Here is a 16,082-nt window from a genome sequence, read left to right on the forward strand (position 1 = left end):
GCGCGCGCGCGAGCGCACAGGAATGCACAGCCTGCAATCTCAAGTTATCTTTTCATTGTTGTTCTGATTTTGTTTTTTTGAGACAAGGTTTCTCTGTGCAGCCCTGGCTGTCCTGGACTCACTTGCAGACCAGGCTGGCCTTGAACTCACAGAGATCTGCCTGCCTCTGCCTCCCGAGTGCTGGGATTACAGATGTGCGCTGCACCTGGCCTCCTCAGCTAATAACAAAGTCAGGACACAGCTCTTCTCCCTCCAGAGGGAGAGAGCACTCAGCTCTGGAGGACATGGGGGCCCTGTGGGGACTAGGACGTCACCCCGCTAGGTTCCCGCAGGAGGGATAGAAGCAGTCTTGGACAGGGTGCCCAGTGTGGACCCGGCTGGGAAACCCCCAGGCTTCAGTCATCTGCTCCCTGCCAGATGGATCTGGCTAGCACCAGTCAGGGCCTGGTCCCGACTCGTCGAGGCTTCCTGAAGGCCAGGCCTGCAGGGTAGAACTGGGGTGCACTGAGAGGCTCTGGAGGGGCCTGTAAGCCCCCTAAACTCTGACAGGTCTGGAGGGGACCCATGAGGGCCACAAAAGCTTCTCCATTGTTCTACCTGCAATGACTCAAGCCTGTAATCCCAGCACTTGGGAGGCTGAGATGGGAAGAGGCCAGCCTGGGCTACATAGCAAGCCCTTGTCCAAAAAGAAAACAAATAAAATCCCGTGTTCAAAGGAAGCCCATTGGCTGCTCAGTGTCCACGTGGGATTCCTAGTAAGGGGAGCAGGGGCTGAACTCATTGGTGGGCTCTTTGATCACCCCCCCCCAGGGGGGAGCAGCCTTACCAGGCCACAGAGGAGGACAATGCAGACAGTCCTGATGAGACCTGATAGGCTAGGGTCAGAGGGAAGGGGAGGAAGACCTCCCCTATCAGTGGACTGGAGGAAGGGCATGGGAGGAGGTGAGGGAGGGAGAGGGGGACTGGGAGAAGAGGAGGGACAGGGCTACAGCGGGGATACAAAGTGAATAGATTGTAATAAATAAATATAAAAATAAAATTAAATTTATTAAAAAAAAAAAGAAAACAAATAAAATAGGGGTATGGCTCAGTTGGGAGTGTTTGCCTAGTGGACATGAAGATGTGGGCCAGAGGCCAACATGTCTGTAATCCCAGCACCCAGGAGGGTGGAGGCAAGAGGCAGAAACTTGACGACACGGCAAGGTCAAGCCTGAGCTACATGAGGCCCAGTCTCAGAAAAGTAAAAAAATAAACCGTTGGTAGAGGAGACAGAAGATGGCTCAACCCCCACCAACAACTCCATTTCCAGGGCCCCAACAGGCAGAGCTGTGGGCCCCTGACTCAACTGGAAGAAACGGGGGAAGGGGGTAATGGGGTACCCAACAGCTGTCTGTGAGAGCTGCTGAGTGTGCCTGAGCGTGTGTGCAGGACTCGGGCAGACCTAGGGTGTGCGCCCCGCCCCCTTGCCTGGCCCCCCAACCTGACATCCTCCAGCTCAGCCTTTCCCTGGCAGGTCTCCACCAGGTGGCTTCCTGTCTCTTTCCTGGATTAGGTCCCTTAGACCTGGCGCCTCCTCCCTCGGACCCCCCCCCCGCAGTGCCCCGCGTGGGCTCCCCACAGCCGTCAAGCTGGTCTTGGTGGTGGTAAGGGACAGGGGAGGGAATCTCCCCCTCAGCGCGGCCCCCACCCGAGCCTGAGTCATCTGTAGGAGTCATCTGTCTCTCGGCGTCACCGGCCCTGTCCTGCTCGGGGCCAGCTTCCAGTGAGGGGCCCACTGCGTGCTCTGTGCTCTGCTGCCATCTGCCCCCGTCAATCTCCCGCAGGCACGGGACCACCCAGCGCGCTGCGGGCCTCATTCCGTCATCAGCAGCCAATCAGTGAGGCCCTCCGCCGCTCGGCAGCGCCTGCTCTGGGGGCCTCCAAAGTGCCCAGTCAAGCACCGAGCTGTCGGGGAGGGACCTCAGGGGCAATGCCACCGTGCTCTAGACTTCAGGCTTGCCCGAAACCCGTGCAGGTAGCCACTGGCTTGCGAATCTCTATTTTGTATTGGTGTTTTGCCCGCATGTGTCTGGGTCGGTATGAGGGTGTCGGATCCCCGGGGACTGGAGCTACAGACAGCTGCCATGTGGGTGCTGAGAACTGAACCCGGTCCTCTGGAAGAGCAGCCAGCGTTCTGAACGGCTGAGCCATCTCTGCCGCCAGCCTTGCTTCTCAGCCGTGAAGCACAGTCCACAGCCCCTTCATAAACATCTCTGCAGCAAGGTGCCCAGGCCACCCTGAAATTGCTCTGCCATCTTGTCAGCCTTGAGCTGTGATCCTCCTGCCTCAGCTTCCTGAGCAGCCGGGATGACAGGCCTGGTGTGTGTGGCCCTCACCCAATCCAGAGCTCACAGATTAGGCAAAGCTGGGCAGCCGGTAAACTCCAGGGATCCTCCTGTCTCTAGCCTCCTCAGAAGCCCTGGGGTGGGTGTCCAGCACTGCATCCAACTCTGTCACGTGGGTGCTGGGGAATCATACTCAGGCCGCCATGTTTGGCAGCAAGCAACCTTCCCTGCTGAACCCTCTCGCCTGCTCTTGGATACTCAGCTTGCCAGACTCGGGAAGCAGGGTCTGGACCGGAACAAGAGCCTGCCAATCAGTGCCCTCTGCACCCCCTACCCGCCCATTCTGTGCGACACACGCAGCCTGCAGACTTGGCGGTTATTTTATTTTCCAGTTCAAAGCTACTATCATGGGTCTTTAAGAGTTATACAAATGACAGTTACAAAAAATAAAAGACTGAGATACCCAGAATGAAGAGATGCATGGGGCTGGGGAGTGGCTAAAATGGGGAGGCTGGGGAGAGAGAGGCCCCTGAGGTCTACTCCAGGGCTCCCGGGAGCGGCACGCCTGGCTCTCTCCTGCCCAGGAGCCCCGAGGTGTCGGGAAGACGTGGAGCACCAATCACAGGGCCGGGGCTGGGGTGGGCAGGCAGGGGGGAGGGAGGGAACCCGCTGGGGAGGCAGGAACAGGCGCCAAGAGTCCCCCCCCAAAGACCACGCACAGCTACAACCAACAGGGCAGGCCTGCCTGGGGCCCTTTCAACAGTAACATTTCCTTAAAAAAAAAAAAAAAATACTGATTTGGTCATTTTTTTCTGCTTCCAGTCAGGCCAGGGTGAAAAGGAAAGAGATGGGAGCAAGGTTCGCCCCATCCCCGGGATATGCAGGGGCAGCCCAGCCACCCAGCTAGCTTTGCGTCAAGGAAGCAGCCAGACCTCTGCGGGATGGGATAGAGACTGCTCTCTAGCCGCAGTCCAGACAAACACTTGTGGGCAAGCCAGGTGACACCTGGCTTCAGTGCCACCCAAAGGCTGGCCCCCTGATGCTGGGGCCAGGTACACCCGAGAGGCGTGACCCCGTGGGGGCGGGTTTCCAGTTACAAGCTCAGGGGCTGGGGCAACTCCCCGGGGTCCCCCAACCACCAGCAGCTTCTCCTAGGCCACTTCCTGGGGGAAATAAGGCTGAGTTGTCTGAGGTCAGAAGGTGCCCGGGCGCCCCACGGCGGAGAAGGGTGAAGAGGAACCCGAAGTCCCTCCCAGAGACAGTCTGCAGCCACCGACCCATGGGGAGCAGAGTTAGGGGGGGAGGGGCACCGTTTTCTCTTGGGTTTCCAGTTTGAAAGGCAAGGAGCTTGCCACCTGCTGGGCCGCCCAGTGAATAGGGACAGCGGAGGGACTGGGGGGCGGCCTGCAGAAGGCAGGGGGCCCTAGTACTCCCAGAGCGAGGCGGGGTCAATAGTCTCCGCGCAGGCCTTCAGGACCCCAGCGTGGTCCCCCTTCAGGTAGCGGCCGCCAGCCTTGATGGCCACCTTGTTGTAGTCACAGAACTCAAGGAAGAAATCCACAGGGGTGTCGCTGCTGCTGGTGACGGAGGAGTCGCTACCCACCGTCCAGTACTTGCCCGTGGAGTCTGGAGAGGAAGGAGACACATCAAGCCATGCTGCCTACCTAACCCCCCCCGCCCCCGCACTCTCCGCAAGGATTGCTAGTCCCTCCCCCACTGCCCCACTGCCCCACTGCCAGCTGCCATAACTGAGCCAGGTCAGCCGGATGTGGGGCACAGTCCTGTAATCCTCACCACCAAATACTGAGGCAGGAGGATCATCTAGAGTCAAGGCCATCCTGGGAAATTTACTCACACAACATCTCAAACTAAAAAATAGAAGAGGGCTTGGGCTGGGCATGGTGGCACACTCCTTCAATCCCAGCATTTGGGAGGCAGAGGCAGGTGGACTCTGAGTTTAAGGGAAGCCTCGTCTACAAAGCGAGTTCTAGATCAGCCAGGGCCATTTAGTGAGAGCCTGTCTCAAAAAACACAAAAAACTTTAAAAAATAAAGAGGGATTTATATCAGCAACAGAGCACCTGCCTAGAATCCCCCAGTGAGGGGCTGGGACACAGGTCTGAGTTCAGTCCTCGGCACTGCAAAAAAGAAGTTGGGTTTGCCAAGGCCACACCCAGCACAGGGTTCTGATTCTAATTTAACACCTCTGGATTGTTGGGGTCCTCTCACTGTAGTTTTTGTCCCACAGCCAAGGAGTCATAGCCTTATCTTCCATTTTCTCCTTTTTTTTTTTTTTTTTTTTTGTTTGTTTGTTTTTGAGACAGGGTTTCCTGTGTAGCCCAGGTTGGCCTGGAACTCAGAGATCCGTCTGCCTCTGCCTCCTGAGGCGTGCACCATCACCCTCTGGCTCTATCTTCTTTGTTTATCCTTCCTTCCTTTCTCTTTGAGATAATTCTGTCTCCGATTCATAGATCAGAGCCATGCCTCAGTATCCTGAGCTGGTTCCCACCTTCTCCATCTGCCCAGGATGAGTTGGTAAAATTCTCTACAGACAAGAGGGGAAAGGCTGGCTACCCCCAGTGACCACAGGACAGCCCTGCCCTGGAGACTCTGAATGGCTGTGAGCGAGCACCCCACCCGGGGAACCTGCCTTTGATGTTGTAGGCGCCATCGTTGAATTCCAGCTGGAAGACATCGTAGCTGGAGCGGTTGGCATCCAGGGTGCCAGTGACCTTGCGGCAGCCGATGAACCCGTGCTCCCCTCGGAACACGATGATGGGGCGGTTAATCAGCTTCATGAGGAAGAGCTCCGAGTCCCCTGCCACAGGGAAAGGGACCACCGAACTTAGCAGCAACCAGTGAGCCAGGGTGCGGCTCAGAGAGGGGGCACCACGAAGCTAGGGGTCCGCACACTACCAGCCCGAGGGGTGCCCTGCATACCAGAGGCTCAGGTGGCACTGGGGCGTGGCCCCGGGGTGACTGCCCCCCTAGGGCTTGGGGCGCGTGCCCTCGAACGGCTACCTGCTGTCTCCACCGAAGCAGCCAGCTGGCCGTTCTTCTTGGCGGTCACAAACTTGCCGTTGGACGCTCTTAGAGTAACCCGACGGTCGCACCACTCGATGTCAAAGTAGCAGCTGGCGTTCCTGGGCAAGAGAAGAGGGGTTGGCAACAGGAGGGGGTCAGGCAGGCAGCCCGGCCCGGGAGAAGGGCCAGCCCAGGGGACCGAGGGGCGGGGCTCACTCACTTGGTGGAGGCCGTGGACTGCACGCCCCCGGTGGCTGTCAGCGTCCAGTACTTGCCCGTGTGGGTGCGGAAGGCACACTTCCTCGTGTCCCGGTCCATCTCCAGCTGGAAGGTCTCCTGATCAGTCTCTTCGTCCTGATTGGCCGACAGGTCCATACCTGCAGGGGGAGACCCGAGCCAGTCAGGCCACCGCGTGACCCGTTTCACCCGCACTCAAGGATACCACAGGGCTGTGGGCTTCCTGAAGTGTGCTTCAGACCCCTCAGATGGTATCTGAGCCAGTGAGGCGGAGGACCCAGAGGCTTGGGCCAAGGCTGGCCAGGATCTCATCACTCGGTTAGAAATGGCAGGTTAACTCTGAGTTCTGGGCTCCCCAGGCTACCGAGTAAGATCCTGTCTCAAAAGAAAGAAAAAAGGAAGTGTGTGTGTGTGCGCGCGTGTGGGTGGGTGCTCTTGAAGACATGGCTTGGTCATGAAGCATTACGGTCAGATTCCCCGGGAACCACGTAAAAGCCGGCGCGGCGGCCATGGCGGCATGAGCCTACAAACCCAGCATAGGGAAGCTAAGACCGATGGCTGCCTGGAGCTCAGTGACAGCCAGCTGAGCCGAACTGGTGAGCTCCAGGCCATCGAGAGATTCTTGTCTCACAGTACAGAGTCCATTCAGGAGACAGAGGCAGGTGGGCGTCTGTGAGTTCAAGTCCAACATGGTCTATATAGTGAGTTCTAGGACAGCCAGAGCTATCTAGTGAGACTCCATCTTTTTTCTTTCTCTTTGATTTTCGAAAAGGATTTCTCTGTGTAGCCCTGGCTGTCCTAGAACTCATCACTCTGCAGTCCAGGCCGGCCTCCAACTCAGAGATGTGCCTGCCTCTGCTTCCCGGGGTTCTGGGATTAAAGGTGTAGGTCACTGCTGCCTGGCTATACTCCATGCCCCACACAAAAGTGTGCGCACATCTGATATTGATCTCTGACCTCCATGTTAGGAGGTCAGACAAACACTAAAAATCCGATGTGCCAGTACTCAAAGACTGAGGCAGGAGACAGCCTCGGATATTTATGGGTTTAGCTCAGTCAGCGGTGGGTTTCTTTAATCTCTAGCACCCAAAAAGATAAGGAGGAAAGGGGAGGAGGAGAGGAAGGAAGCCTTCAAACTTCAAAATGAACCACCCACAACGATGTTCCAAAGCCAAGCAGAACTCTCCCCTGGCCCGGGGTTTTAAAGCTTGGTTCCAGTCAGGCAGTGCTGCTGTTACATAAGGAGCGGCCTGGTTTCGTAGGTACAGATGGAGGCGTTTCCGGATAAGAAGCCCAGTGTCAGGAATTTGCTTTAAATACAACCAAAACCATGGAATAAACACACAGATGGAGCTGGTTCTGCAGAATGTCACATGGTGGGGTGCTGGTAAAAGGGGGTTTGCTACCCGCTTCCTGTAGTGGGTATGTGTTAAAGTAGAAGGATAGAGGATGATCGAGGCCCGGTGACCCATGCCTGTCATCCCAGCACTCAGGATGCTGAGACCAGCCTCAGCTCTGAGCGAGACCCTAGCTCAAAGGAATAAGATAGGCGCGTGGTTTGGCAGAGCGCTTGCTTTACTCCCAAAGTCCTGGGGTCCATTCCCAAAGCTGCGTGAAAGGATGTGGTAGAAAGGGCCTGCAACCCCAGTTCGTGGTTAGCAGAGGCAGGGGGACCAGAAGTTCAAGGCCAGCTTGAGCCACATGAGACCCCACCTCCACCCCAAGCACACACAAAGGGTTGCAGCCCACCGGGGTGGCTCATGGGGCAAAGGCACCTACAGACCTGAGTTCAGCCCCTGGGACCAGCACAGCAGCAGAACCTACTCTGACCTCCGAACAGCACCCAAGGCATGTGGCCACCCCCCTCCACATACAAAAATAAAAACAAATACAACTTTTTTTTTTTTTTTTTTTTTTTTTTTTTTGGTAAGAGAAGGTGAGTGTGAGGCTCACACCTTTCTGCTAGCACTCAGGAAGCAGAGGCAGGTGAATCTCTTTGAGTTTGAGGTCACCCTAGTTACATAATGAATTGTAGACAGCCAGAGCTACATATATAAAATAAATGAAACAGAGAGGTGGTGAAGCGCTTTCCTGGCATGGCGGAAGGTGCTGGATTGCACCCTGGCACCACACCCACACGAACCCCCCCAACACACACGAAGACCACACGTTGCCTTAGAAAACTTAAAAAGGATAAAAATGAAGTCATATTTTATCCCTGCCCCCACCTGCCACAAACACTAAAGGCTGATGGAATTTTCCAGCATTTCCCTGCGTGTGGGCATGTCCACCCAAACAGGACCACCGGGCCTCCCTCCCTCGCCCTTTTATTTTCTTTACCTCTAGACAGATTTGTATGTAATATGTATGTATGACTGGCCTGTGGGAATGTATATGTACCACATATGTGTCCGGTGCCCTCAGAGCTTAGATCTGGAACCCTGAGAGACACCGTGTGAGTGCTGGTCCTCTAACAAGTGTTCTAGAGCTGGGCGTTGGCAGCACATGCCTTTAATCTGGGACGCAGAGGCTGGCAGTCTCTGAGTTCAAGGCCAGCCTGGTCTACAACGTTCTGAGACAGCACAGAGAGAGCCTGCTTCAAAAAACAAAAAACAAACAAAAAAACCCAAACAACAACAACAACAACAAAAAAAAACAACAACTAACTAAAAACAAAACAAAAAAAGAAAAGAAAAGAAAAAATTTTAAAAAGGCCTTGCTCCCTGCGGCTCTGCTCTCCATCTGGGAGTGGGACCTTGGGTCCTAACAAGAAAAAGTCTTTGCTTTAAGGAGCTGGGATTCGAAGAATGCCAGCCTCGGGGCAGTGCATACTGCCGGCTCCGTTTGTCTGCGGGCATCCTTATGAAGCAGGGACCAAGCAGGGGACAGCTGGTGCTGCCTTCACCCTTGCCCCCAGGAACCCACGCTCGGTGGACACCCACCCAAGGGTGTGCCAGGGCCACCCTGACCCAGGTGTCTCCATCTGTGCTGGAAAATGGGGACCCTCACGTCTACCTCACAAAGAGAAAGACGAAGAAGCTGAGAGGTGGCACAGCCCTGGCCCCAAGGTCACACAGAAGACTAAGGGGTTTCTTGGCTCTCAGGAATGGACAGAAGCCTGGCTATGTCTGAGCCTTTCTTCTAGATATAGGATAAGCAGACACAGCTTCCAAGATGGCTTCCATGGGGGGGGGGCACCCAGGACCCTGACTGACCCTGTCTCTCTCTTGCTAGAAATTCACCCTGAGGCCACAGTTCTGGGCTGGAGTCTGCTCAACCACCCACCTTCTCCAGCAGAAACTGGCTGTCCTGCCTTGGCCCACAGTAGGGTTGGCTAAACATCGAGAGGACAGCTGGCCACAAGCGTGTGGGGTCCCGCCCACTGTCCCCTCTGCCTGCCACATGCAGGAAAAGCTGAGTCAGCACCGAACACTGGGCAGAGCAGCCACACCATGTGCCAGAGGCCAAGCAATCCCACCTGATCTAACTGTGGCCACCCAGGGAAAAGGGGCAGTCAGAAGTCAACACCAGGACCTCCGTGGGGAAAGGCCCTTGTGGCCAAGCCTCACAGTTCCATCCCCAGAACCCAGTTGGGTTTAGGAGAAAAAGGATTCCCACAAGTTGTTGCCTGAGCTCTCTGTGTGTGTTGTGGCCTGCATATACACCCCCCGACACACACACACACACACAAATAAACTGATAAAAGTAATTAGACTGAAAATGTATTTGAGAAAAAGAAAGTTTTGGGTGTGTTGGGGTGTGGCTCAGTGATTGAGCATTTACCCAGAGCCTGCTGGTGAGGGGTTAAGGACCTGAAGGCAGAGCACCTGCTGGCCCCGAACAAGGCCTCAGGTTTGATCCCCACAGTCCAGCAATAAAAGAAAAGCTGAACCAGCTGGTGGTGTCTCATGCCTTTAATCCCAGCACTCAGGAGGCAGAGGCGGGCAGATCTCCGAGCTCCAGGCCAGCCTGGTCTACAGAGTGAGTTCCAGGCCAGCCAGGGCTACAGAGAGAAACCGTCTCAGAAAAAAGAAAAGAAAAGCCCCTCCCAGCCACCCCAGCATCAGAGGCTGCCCCAAGGCGGTGGAACAGGAGGCCAGAAGCCAATCCTAAGAGGTGGCCTGTGTCTGTCATCCCAGCACTCTGGAGGCTGAGGCAGGAGGATGGAGAGGTGGAAACCAGATGGGCTCCAAGACAAAAATAAAACTAAGGTGGGTGGGGTAAAGGAGTCACGGCTTCCCAGCATGCTAGCCATCCTCAAACAAGGGGGAGACCCCAGCCCAAGACCTGCCCCAGCAGGGCAGGCCAGCACTGTTAACACACACTAACCCTCAGCCTCCCATTACCTCTGAGAAAGGAGACATCCAGACCAAAAGGACCTCACCCAGGCCACCATCTGGCTCTCACCTCTAGGTACTGGGACAAAGGGCTTGTGGCCTCCACCCTTTGGTAAAAGGCCCAAAGAGGCCAGTGGGACACCAAAGGTGGACTCCAGGCACCCTTGGGTGAATGTCTTCTCTGTCTGCCTCAGTTTCCCTACCTTGACAGAAAGGAACATCTCTCTATTCTCTAGGGACCCTGAAAGGATATGAGGGCCTGTTGCCAAGGGTAAGCAGGACCCTCCCACTTCAGGAGGAAAGGCCTGGAAAGGGAAGTTAGCCCCCTTCCAGAATGGCCCCTCTAAGGCACAGCCAGGGGGGAAAGGCCCCACTTGGCCTTGAAATCACATTGGAGCAGTGTTGCTATAGTAACAGATTTTCTGTGGGATTTTTTTTTTTTTTTTAAACAGTGGCAGCACAGAAAACCTGAGTCACAGGCTCCCAGGAACCCACGGGAGGGGGCGTGGCTATCTTCCAGCTCCCCGGCTGTCTCTGTGGTGACTCAGAGGGTCCCTCAACCCTCAGCCCCCTCCCAGGCTTTAGCAGTTTGCCATTCCCTTGCCTTGTTTGAATAAGCATTCCCCCATCTCACGTAGGAAGGGAGGGGGATTTAGCTTGGAATCCTCCAGGACTTCACTTCCCAAAGTCTGTTCAGTGCTGGAAACCAGCATTCCTTTAACCTAGAGGGGAATTCCCAGACACCCCCAGACTCACCCGTCACTCCTCAACCAGACACCCTAGAAGTGATGGGGACAGAGCCTGACATGTGAACCAGGATGGGCAATGTGGGAAGACAGCGCGGGCTTGGGATGATCAGGAGGAGCAAGGAGAAAGGGGAGGAGACCTTCCCCTCCTCGCCCATCCTGGGTGAGGTATTGCTCACTGCTCCCAGGAACAGAGCCCGGCTCAAAGGACCTCTGTGTTTTACAGATGGGGAAACTGAGGCCAGGGAGCAGGAAGCTGCAACTCTGCAAGGATGATTCACAACCCCAGACTGCGCCTTGCCTTCCCTCCCCCTTGTCCTCCCTCCCCCGATTCCTGGCAAGCAGGAGCGGTTCCCAACACGTGTTTCCGAGGCCCAGCCCCGCCTCCCTGCCACGCAGGCCTGCCCAAAATGGCCTCCCAGGCACGCCCACCCAGCAGCTCGCCCCAAAAGGCCAGGGGGTGATTGGCCGATGATGGAGTGAGACCCAGACCCCAACACACGAGGGCAGGAGAGGTCTAGCTATGACCCCAAGTTCCCTTCACATCCTCACCCCTTCAGCGCCTTTAACTTCCGCCCCCTCCTGCCTCATCAGAGTGAATCACGAAGCATCAGACACCCTCAGAGAAGGGTACCTGCCCAGGCTCGCAAAACACACCTTCTAGCTCCTTCCGGCCCCAAGGGCCTAAGTCACCTGTGTCTGCCTAACCTTCCCCAGGGCCACAGGCCTTGGACACAGCTCGGGAAAGCACAGAGCCATCTCTCTGCTTGCGAGTACCAGGCACGTCCGCAGGGCCCAAAGCCCAGCCTTCCTCCTAGGGACGCTGGGCTCTTCTCCCGGCACCTCCCTGCCTCGGGGGCCTTTGTACAGGCCGTGCCCTCTGCCCGCAACACCCGCCCATACGCTTGATGCGTGGTCACTGCTATCCACTCTCCCGGGGGAGCCCCCGTCCTTACGGTCTACACCCAGATTCTGCACTCCCCCCAATCTTTTGCTTTACATCCCAGTCACGTTCCCAAGGGACGTCTACCGCTCCTTGTATCTCAGTGTTTGCAAAACAGGTGTGAACTCTGACCCCCTCACCCAGCAATGTGAAACAAGAGAAGCTGCCATGCCTTGGTGTGTGTGTGTGTGTGTGTGTGTGTGTGTGTGTGTGTGTGTGTGTGTGTGTGTGTAAAATGAAAGAACATTCCGGATTCAAGCACCCGCTGTTCAGCATGCTGCTGTCTTACTGTGTAACCTAGAACAAATGGCTGTACCTTTTCGGAGAGTTAATTCTGCCCAATCCAGGCAGGCCCCACCCAGGCCTTAGTCCTCTGCATTGGGGGAGGGGGCCTTCCTCTCCACAGGCTCGGCTCCCGTCCAGCCATCTCTAAAGCCTGAGGTCCAATTTCCCACCCAAGGAAGCGAGATCTCACAAGCCCCTGCTAGCAGGCAGCAAAGACCCTTTGGTAAAGTCCGGGTACACCAGAAAGGAGGCGCCTACTTGTGGCACGCCCATGCCGTTCGGAAACGGCCTGCCGGGCTTCTGGAGGCCCTGGATGGGGACAGATCGAGTTGCAAACGATTGTTCCCAGCCAGGGAGGCCTTGGGCACCGGTTCACTCGAGGGTAGAGGCTTCTAGAGGGCCACTCCGCCGAGTGCCAGACCGCGAGGCGTGCACGGGATAGCAGGGAGGGTGCCTGGCGCGCAGCCACCCGCGCCACGCCGCCCGCCAGCCGGGGTGCGAAGGAAACGCTGGGCGGCTTCACTCCGCGCCTCCGCGCTAGCCCCTGGACCAGGGACAACGCCTGGAGGGTTGGGGGGTGGCTCCTCCGCAGAGGGACCCGCCTAAGCCGATCCCCTCCCCCAGCCCCGCCGCATCTGGTTTTCCCATCTGCAGAGCCCTAGCAGGACAAAGGGGACGAGGGAGGGCCCAGCCGTGGCGACCCGCCCCCCTGCTCACAAAGGCCGCGGCCCGGAGCGCCAGGCCTCGGCGAGGGGAGGCCCGATGGGGGAGGGGCGGCCCCTGCGGACATTCTTCCCGGCCCCCCCCCCCAAGTCGCAGGGCCAACCCCGCCCGGCACACCCCGTCGGGATCAAAAGCCCCGCCAACCTCCTCCATCACGCCAGCAAAGGCGGGGAAAGGGGGGAGGCAGGGAATGACTGTCCCCTGGCCCTTCAGCCAAAGGCCTGCGAAACGGGAGAGGACGCACGAGGAAACGGACAGGGGGGAACCCTTCCTCCCCAAGACCTAGCCCACGAATGGGGACAAGCCAGATTGGAAAGGAAGAGGAAACAGAGGTCTAAGCTAGGTCTAGGAAGCCCCACGCCCCCCATCCAGGGGTGGGGGTGGACAGCATTGCTTTAGGATGGGCTAGGCCGCACCCCACGTCACCTCCTCCCAGCAGATGAAGCCCACATCCCGGACAGGGGGTGGTAATACAGGACTTTAATCCCAGCGCTCCAGAGACAGAGGCAGGAGGATTTCAGTGAGTTCGAGGGCAGTCTGGGCTACATAGAGAGTCTCAGGATAACTACAGGGTGAGACCCGGTTTTTCAAAACAGAAAGCCCACTTCCCCCAAGTGGGGGACGGAGGCCTGTGCGCCCAACGGGAGCGCACGAGACAGGGAAACGGAAGGACGGGGGGGATGCTTTTGTGCACTGGGTCGGGACCCGAGGGGGGAACACGTCCCCAACTCACCCTGGCGCGTGGACACGTTCCTCTCGTTGGCCGCCTGCAGCACCACCTGAGCGCAGCTCTGTTCCAGGGCGAAGAGCTCATCTTTGCCCACCTTGGTGGCCTTGCCGGCCTTGAGGGTGCCGCTGGGCCCGGACGGAGCCAGGTAGCGACCCTCGCAGTCGCGAAAGGCCACCTTGCCGGAGCGGAACTCGAGCGTGTAGCCCGTGGCGGGCTCGGGCCGCGCCACAAGGCGCCCGTCGTGGCGCAGGAAGCGGTGGTCCGACGTCTGCACGCTATAGCGCTGGTCCTGGAAGGCCAGGGTGATGAGCGAGTCGACGCCCCAGGGCACGTCCCGGTCCACCGCGATCTCGTCGGCCGGCCGCGCGCTCAGGTGCGCGTAGCGCTTGCGGGTGACGCTGTAGATGTTGACCTGCGGGTGCATGGCGATGTGCACGCTCCACTTCTCGGCCGGCGACACGCTCTGCGCGAAGCACGACAGGCGGTCCTCGGTGCCGCCGAAGTAGCGCCGGTGCGCCTCGGACTGCAGCGACCAGCGGCCGTCGTCATGTGCCACGACGAGGAAGCGGCAGTCGGCGTCCGGCGCCTCGCGCTCGCAGCTCACGTTGCCGTCCTTGTCGGCGGCCAGGTAGCGGCCCAGGTGGCTGCGCAGGCACACGGCCGCGCTGCCCGCCTCGTCCGGAGGTTGCTCCAGCGTCCAGATCTGCTTCTTCTTCAAGCTGCTGGCCGACGCGTTCACCTTGAAGCCGAACGCCTCGGCGGTCAGGTACTTGTTGCCGCAGCTGATGAGCCCGAACTGGATCTGCACCGCCTCGGCTGTGCCGTTGGCGGTCATGGTGGCGGAGGGCGGCCCGGCGGCCCCGGGAGCTTGGGTGGCTGTGCCCGACCTCCTTTGTTCGGCACGGCTTAGCCCGCTGCGGCGCTCCACAAAGCCAGCCCGGCGGCGCCCTGGGTTTTATAGGCGGGTGACGTCATCGGGCTAGGCCACGCCCCGAGCCGGGCCTGCCAGGGGAGGGGGTTCTGCAGAGCGCGCCGGGGGCCCTGCGCCTCCGCAGCGGGTTTTTCTGGGTTTTAAGACGGGGTCTCACTCTGTAGCCCAGACTAGGCTTGAAGGCTCTTGTGTGGCTCGGGCTGGACTCGAACTCATGGCAATACTTCTGCCTCTAGCTCGTGCGTGTTGGCTGGTCTACTTAAATTGCTCCTCCGCTATCGTTCTCCGCAGCGGTTGGCTGATCCCCAGCCTTCCTCTGCTCTCTGAGGCCACCCTGGAGCACCCCACCCCCAAGACCCAGCACAGGGGAAAGATCAGGCAGGTTTAAGGTAACGATGTCTTCCGGATGGAGGGAGGGTCCAGGGTGTACCAGGAAGTAGCCTTAGAGCTGTTCCTTGAAGAGGCCAGAGACACCGGAAGACACCCGCTGGAAACAGAGGAGCCTGGGCTTGAAGAGAGGTTAAACTCTGGAGAGTCCTACCGGCCCCACCCGCCACAGGGTTTCTCGAAGGCCTTATAGCCTGGGCCTCCTGCGCACACACTGAGGTTTCTATTCCGGGGCCAGCCTAGAGTACAGCCACCCTGCTGACTCTAAAGAAATCGTGGTGATTGTGGCCTGCGTTAGTGACCAACGAGCATCCCCACTCTGGTGCTGCTCAGGCCCTGGGGTGCTGGTCTACCAGGAAGCAGGCTGGCTAAGGCGGGGATAGCGGTCTCTATCTATGCAGCAGAGCAGAAAAAAGCGGGACAACTCCCTGGCGTGGCACAGCCCCAGGGTGACTTTAATTACAGCCCCTCAGAGTTCCAGACCAGAGGGACATTCCCACAAGCACCACCTCCCACCAGCCCATGCAAGAACACTTTTCTTTCAGTCTCTGGAAGGCTGAGACTTCTAGGACATTCCCCACATGCCAGGCAGGCCCCTGGAATGCTGACCCTACCACAGGCTGCCCACAAGATCTGGGCCCTGGCCCTTCCCAGCCACAGGCTGGGCAGGATGCTGAAGCTGACCAATCCTCAGGGTGATCTGTGCCCAAAAAGATCCCTGCCCTAGGCAATCCCCTTCAGGGACGGAGGGTAGATGGCAAGGCCTTCTCATCATCAAAGATCAGTCTGGACCAGCCCTTAGCATCCCTGCTGGGAAACCAGGTTCTTCCCTTAGAGGTCACAGAAAAGGTCGACAAGAACTAGGTTGATACCCAGCGGCCTCTCCGGCTGTGTGACTTTGGTCAGAGCTCCTGCGAGCTTCCCTCTTCTGTGGTAAAGATACATAGTCCTGGGTATAGGAGTCACACCTGTAATCCCAGAATTTGGGAGACAGGGACAGGAGGATTGCTGCAAGTTCAAGGCCAGCCTGGGGAAGCAAGTCAGAAGGCTGAACACCCCTCCCCCCGCAAAAAAAACAAAAAAAAAAAAAACCTCTACTGAGGGCCACCTGGGATCTGGTACTCAGCTCAAACCTGCTTAACCCAGGAGCATTTCGGGCAGACCCGGGCAAGTTAGCCTCATTACGCATCAGGCAGTTAAGCCAATGTCGGATCTGTGTCAGGGGTGCCATAAATGCCGGCTATTGATTACTCACCTGGCATCCCTTCAGGGGTCAGGGCATGGCTGCATGGGCCAGCCCTCCCAAGCCTTGGGCAGGGAGGGGGGGCTGGGTGTGGTGATGGTGCAGGCCTGTCATCTCAGCACGGCAGAGGTGAAGGCAGGAGGACCAGGAGTGCAAGGCCATCCTAGGCTGCA

The 16,082-nt window shown here is 57.8% G+C and overlaps 1 protein-coding gene across 1 annotated transcript; it reads right to left on the reverse strand.

The window, feature by feature from the left end:
* Window positions 1-2,686: 2,686 nt before the first annotated feature.
* On the reverse strand, window positions 2,687-14,270 carry Fscn1 (fascin actin-bundling protein 1). Its single transcript, XM_055598650.1, has 5 exons — window positions 13,352-14,270; window positions 5,568-5,724; window positions 5,345-5,466; window positions 4,974-5,141; window positions 2,687-3,950 (listed from the first exon to the last, which is right to left on the reverse strand). The coding sequence occupies exons 1-5, from the start codon at window positions 14,181-14,183 to the stop codon at window positions 3,748-3,750; spliced, it is 1,482 nt and encodes a 493-aa protein (XP_055454625.1). The 5' UTR covers window positions 14,184-14,270; the 3' UTR covers window positions 2,687-3,747.
* Window positions 14,271-16,082: the final 1,812 nt, after the last annotated feature.

Source organism: Psammomys obesus, unplaced genomic scaffold (assembly GCF_907164565.1).
Source record: "Psammomys obesus unplaced genomic scaffold, mPsaObe1.curated_primary_1811, whole genome shotgun sequence".
In the NCBI taxonomy this organism is placed as follows: domain Eukaryota; kingdom Metazoa; phylum Chordata; class Mammalia; order Rodentia; family Muridae; genus Psammomys; species Psammomys obesus.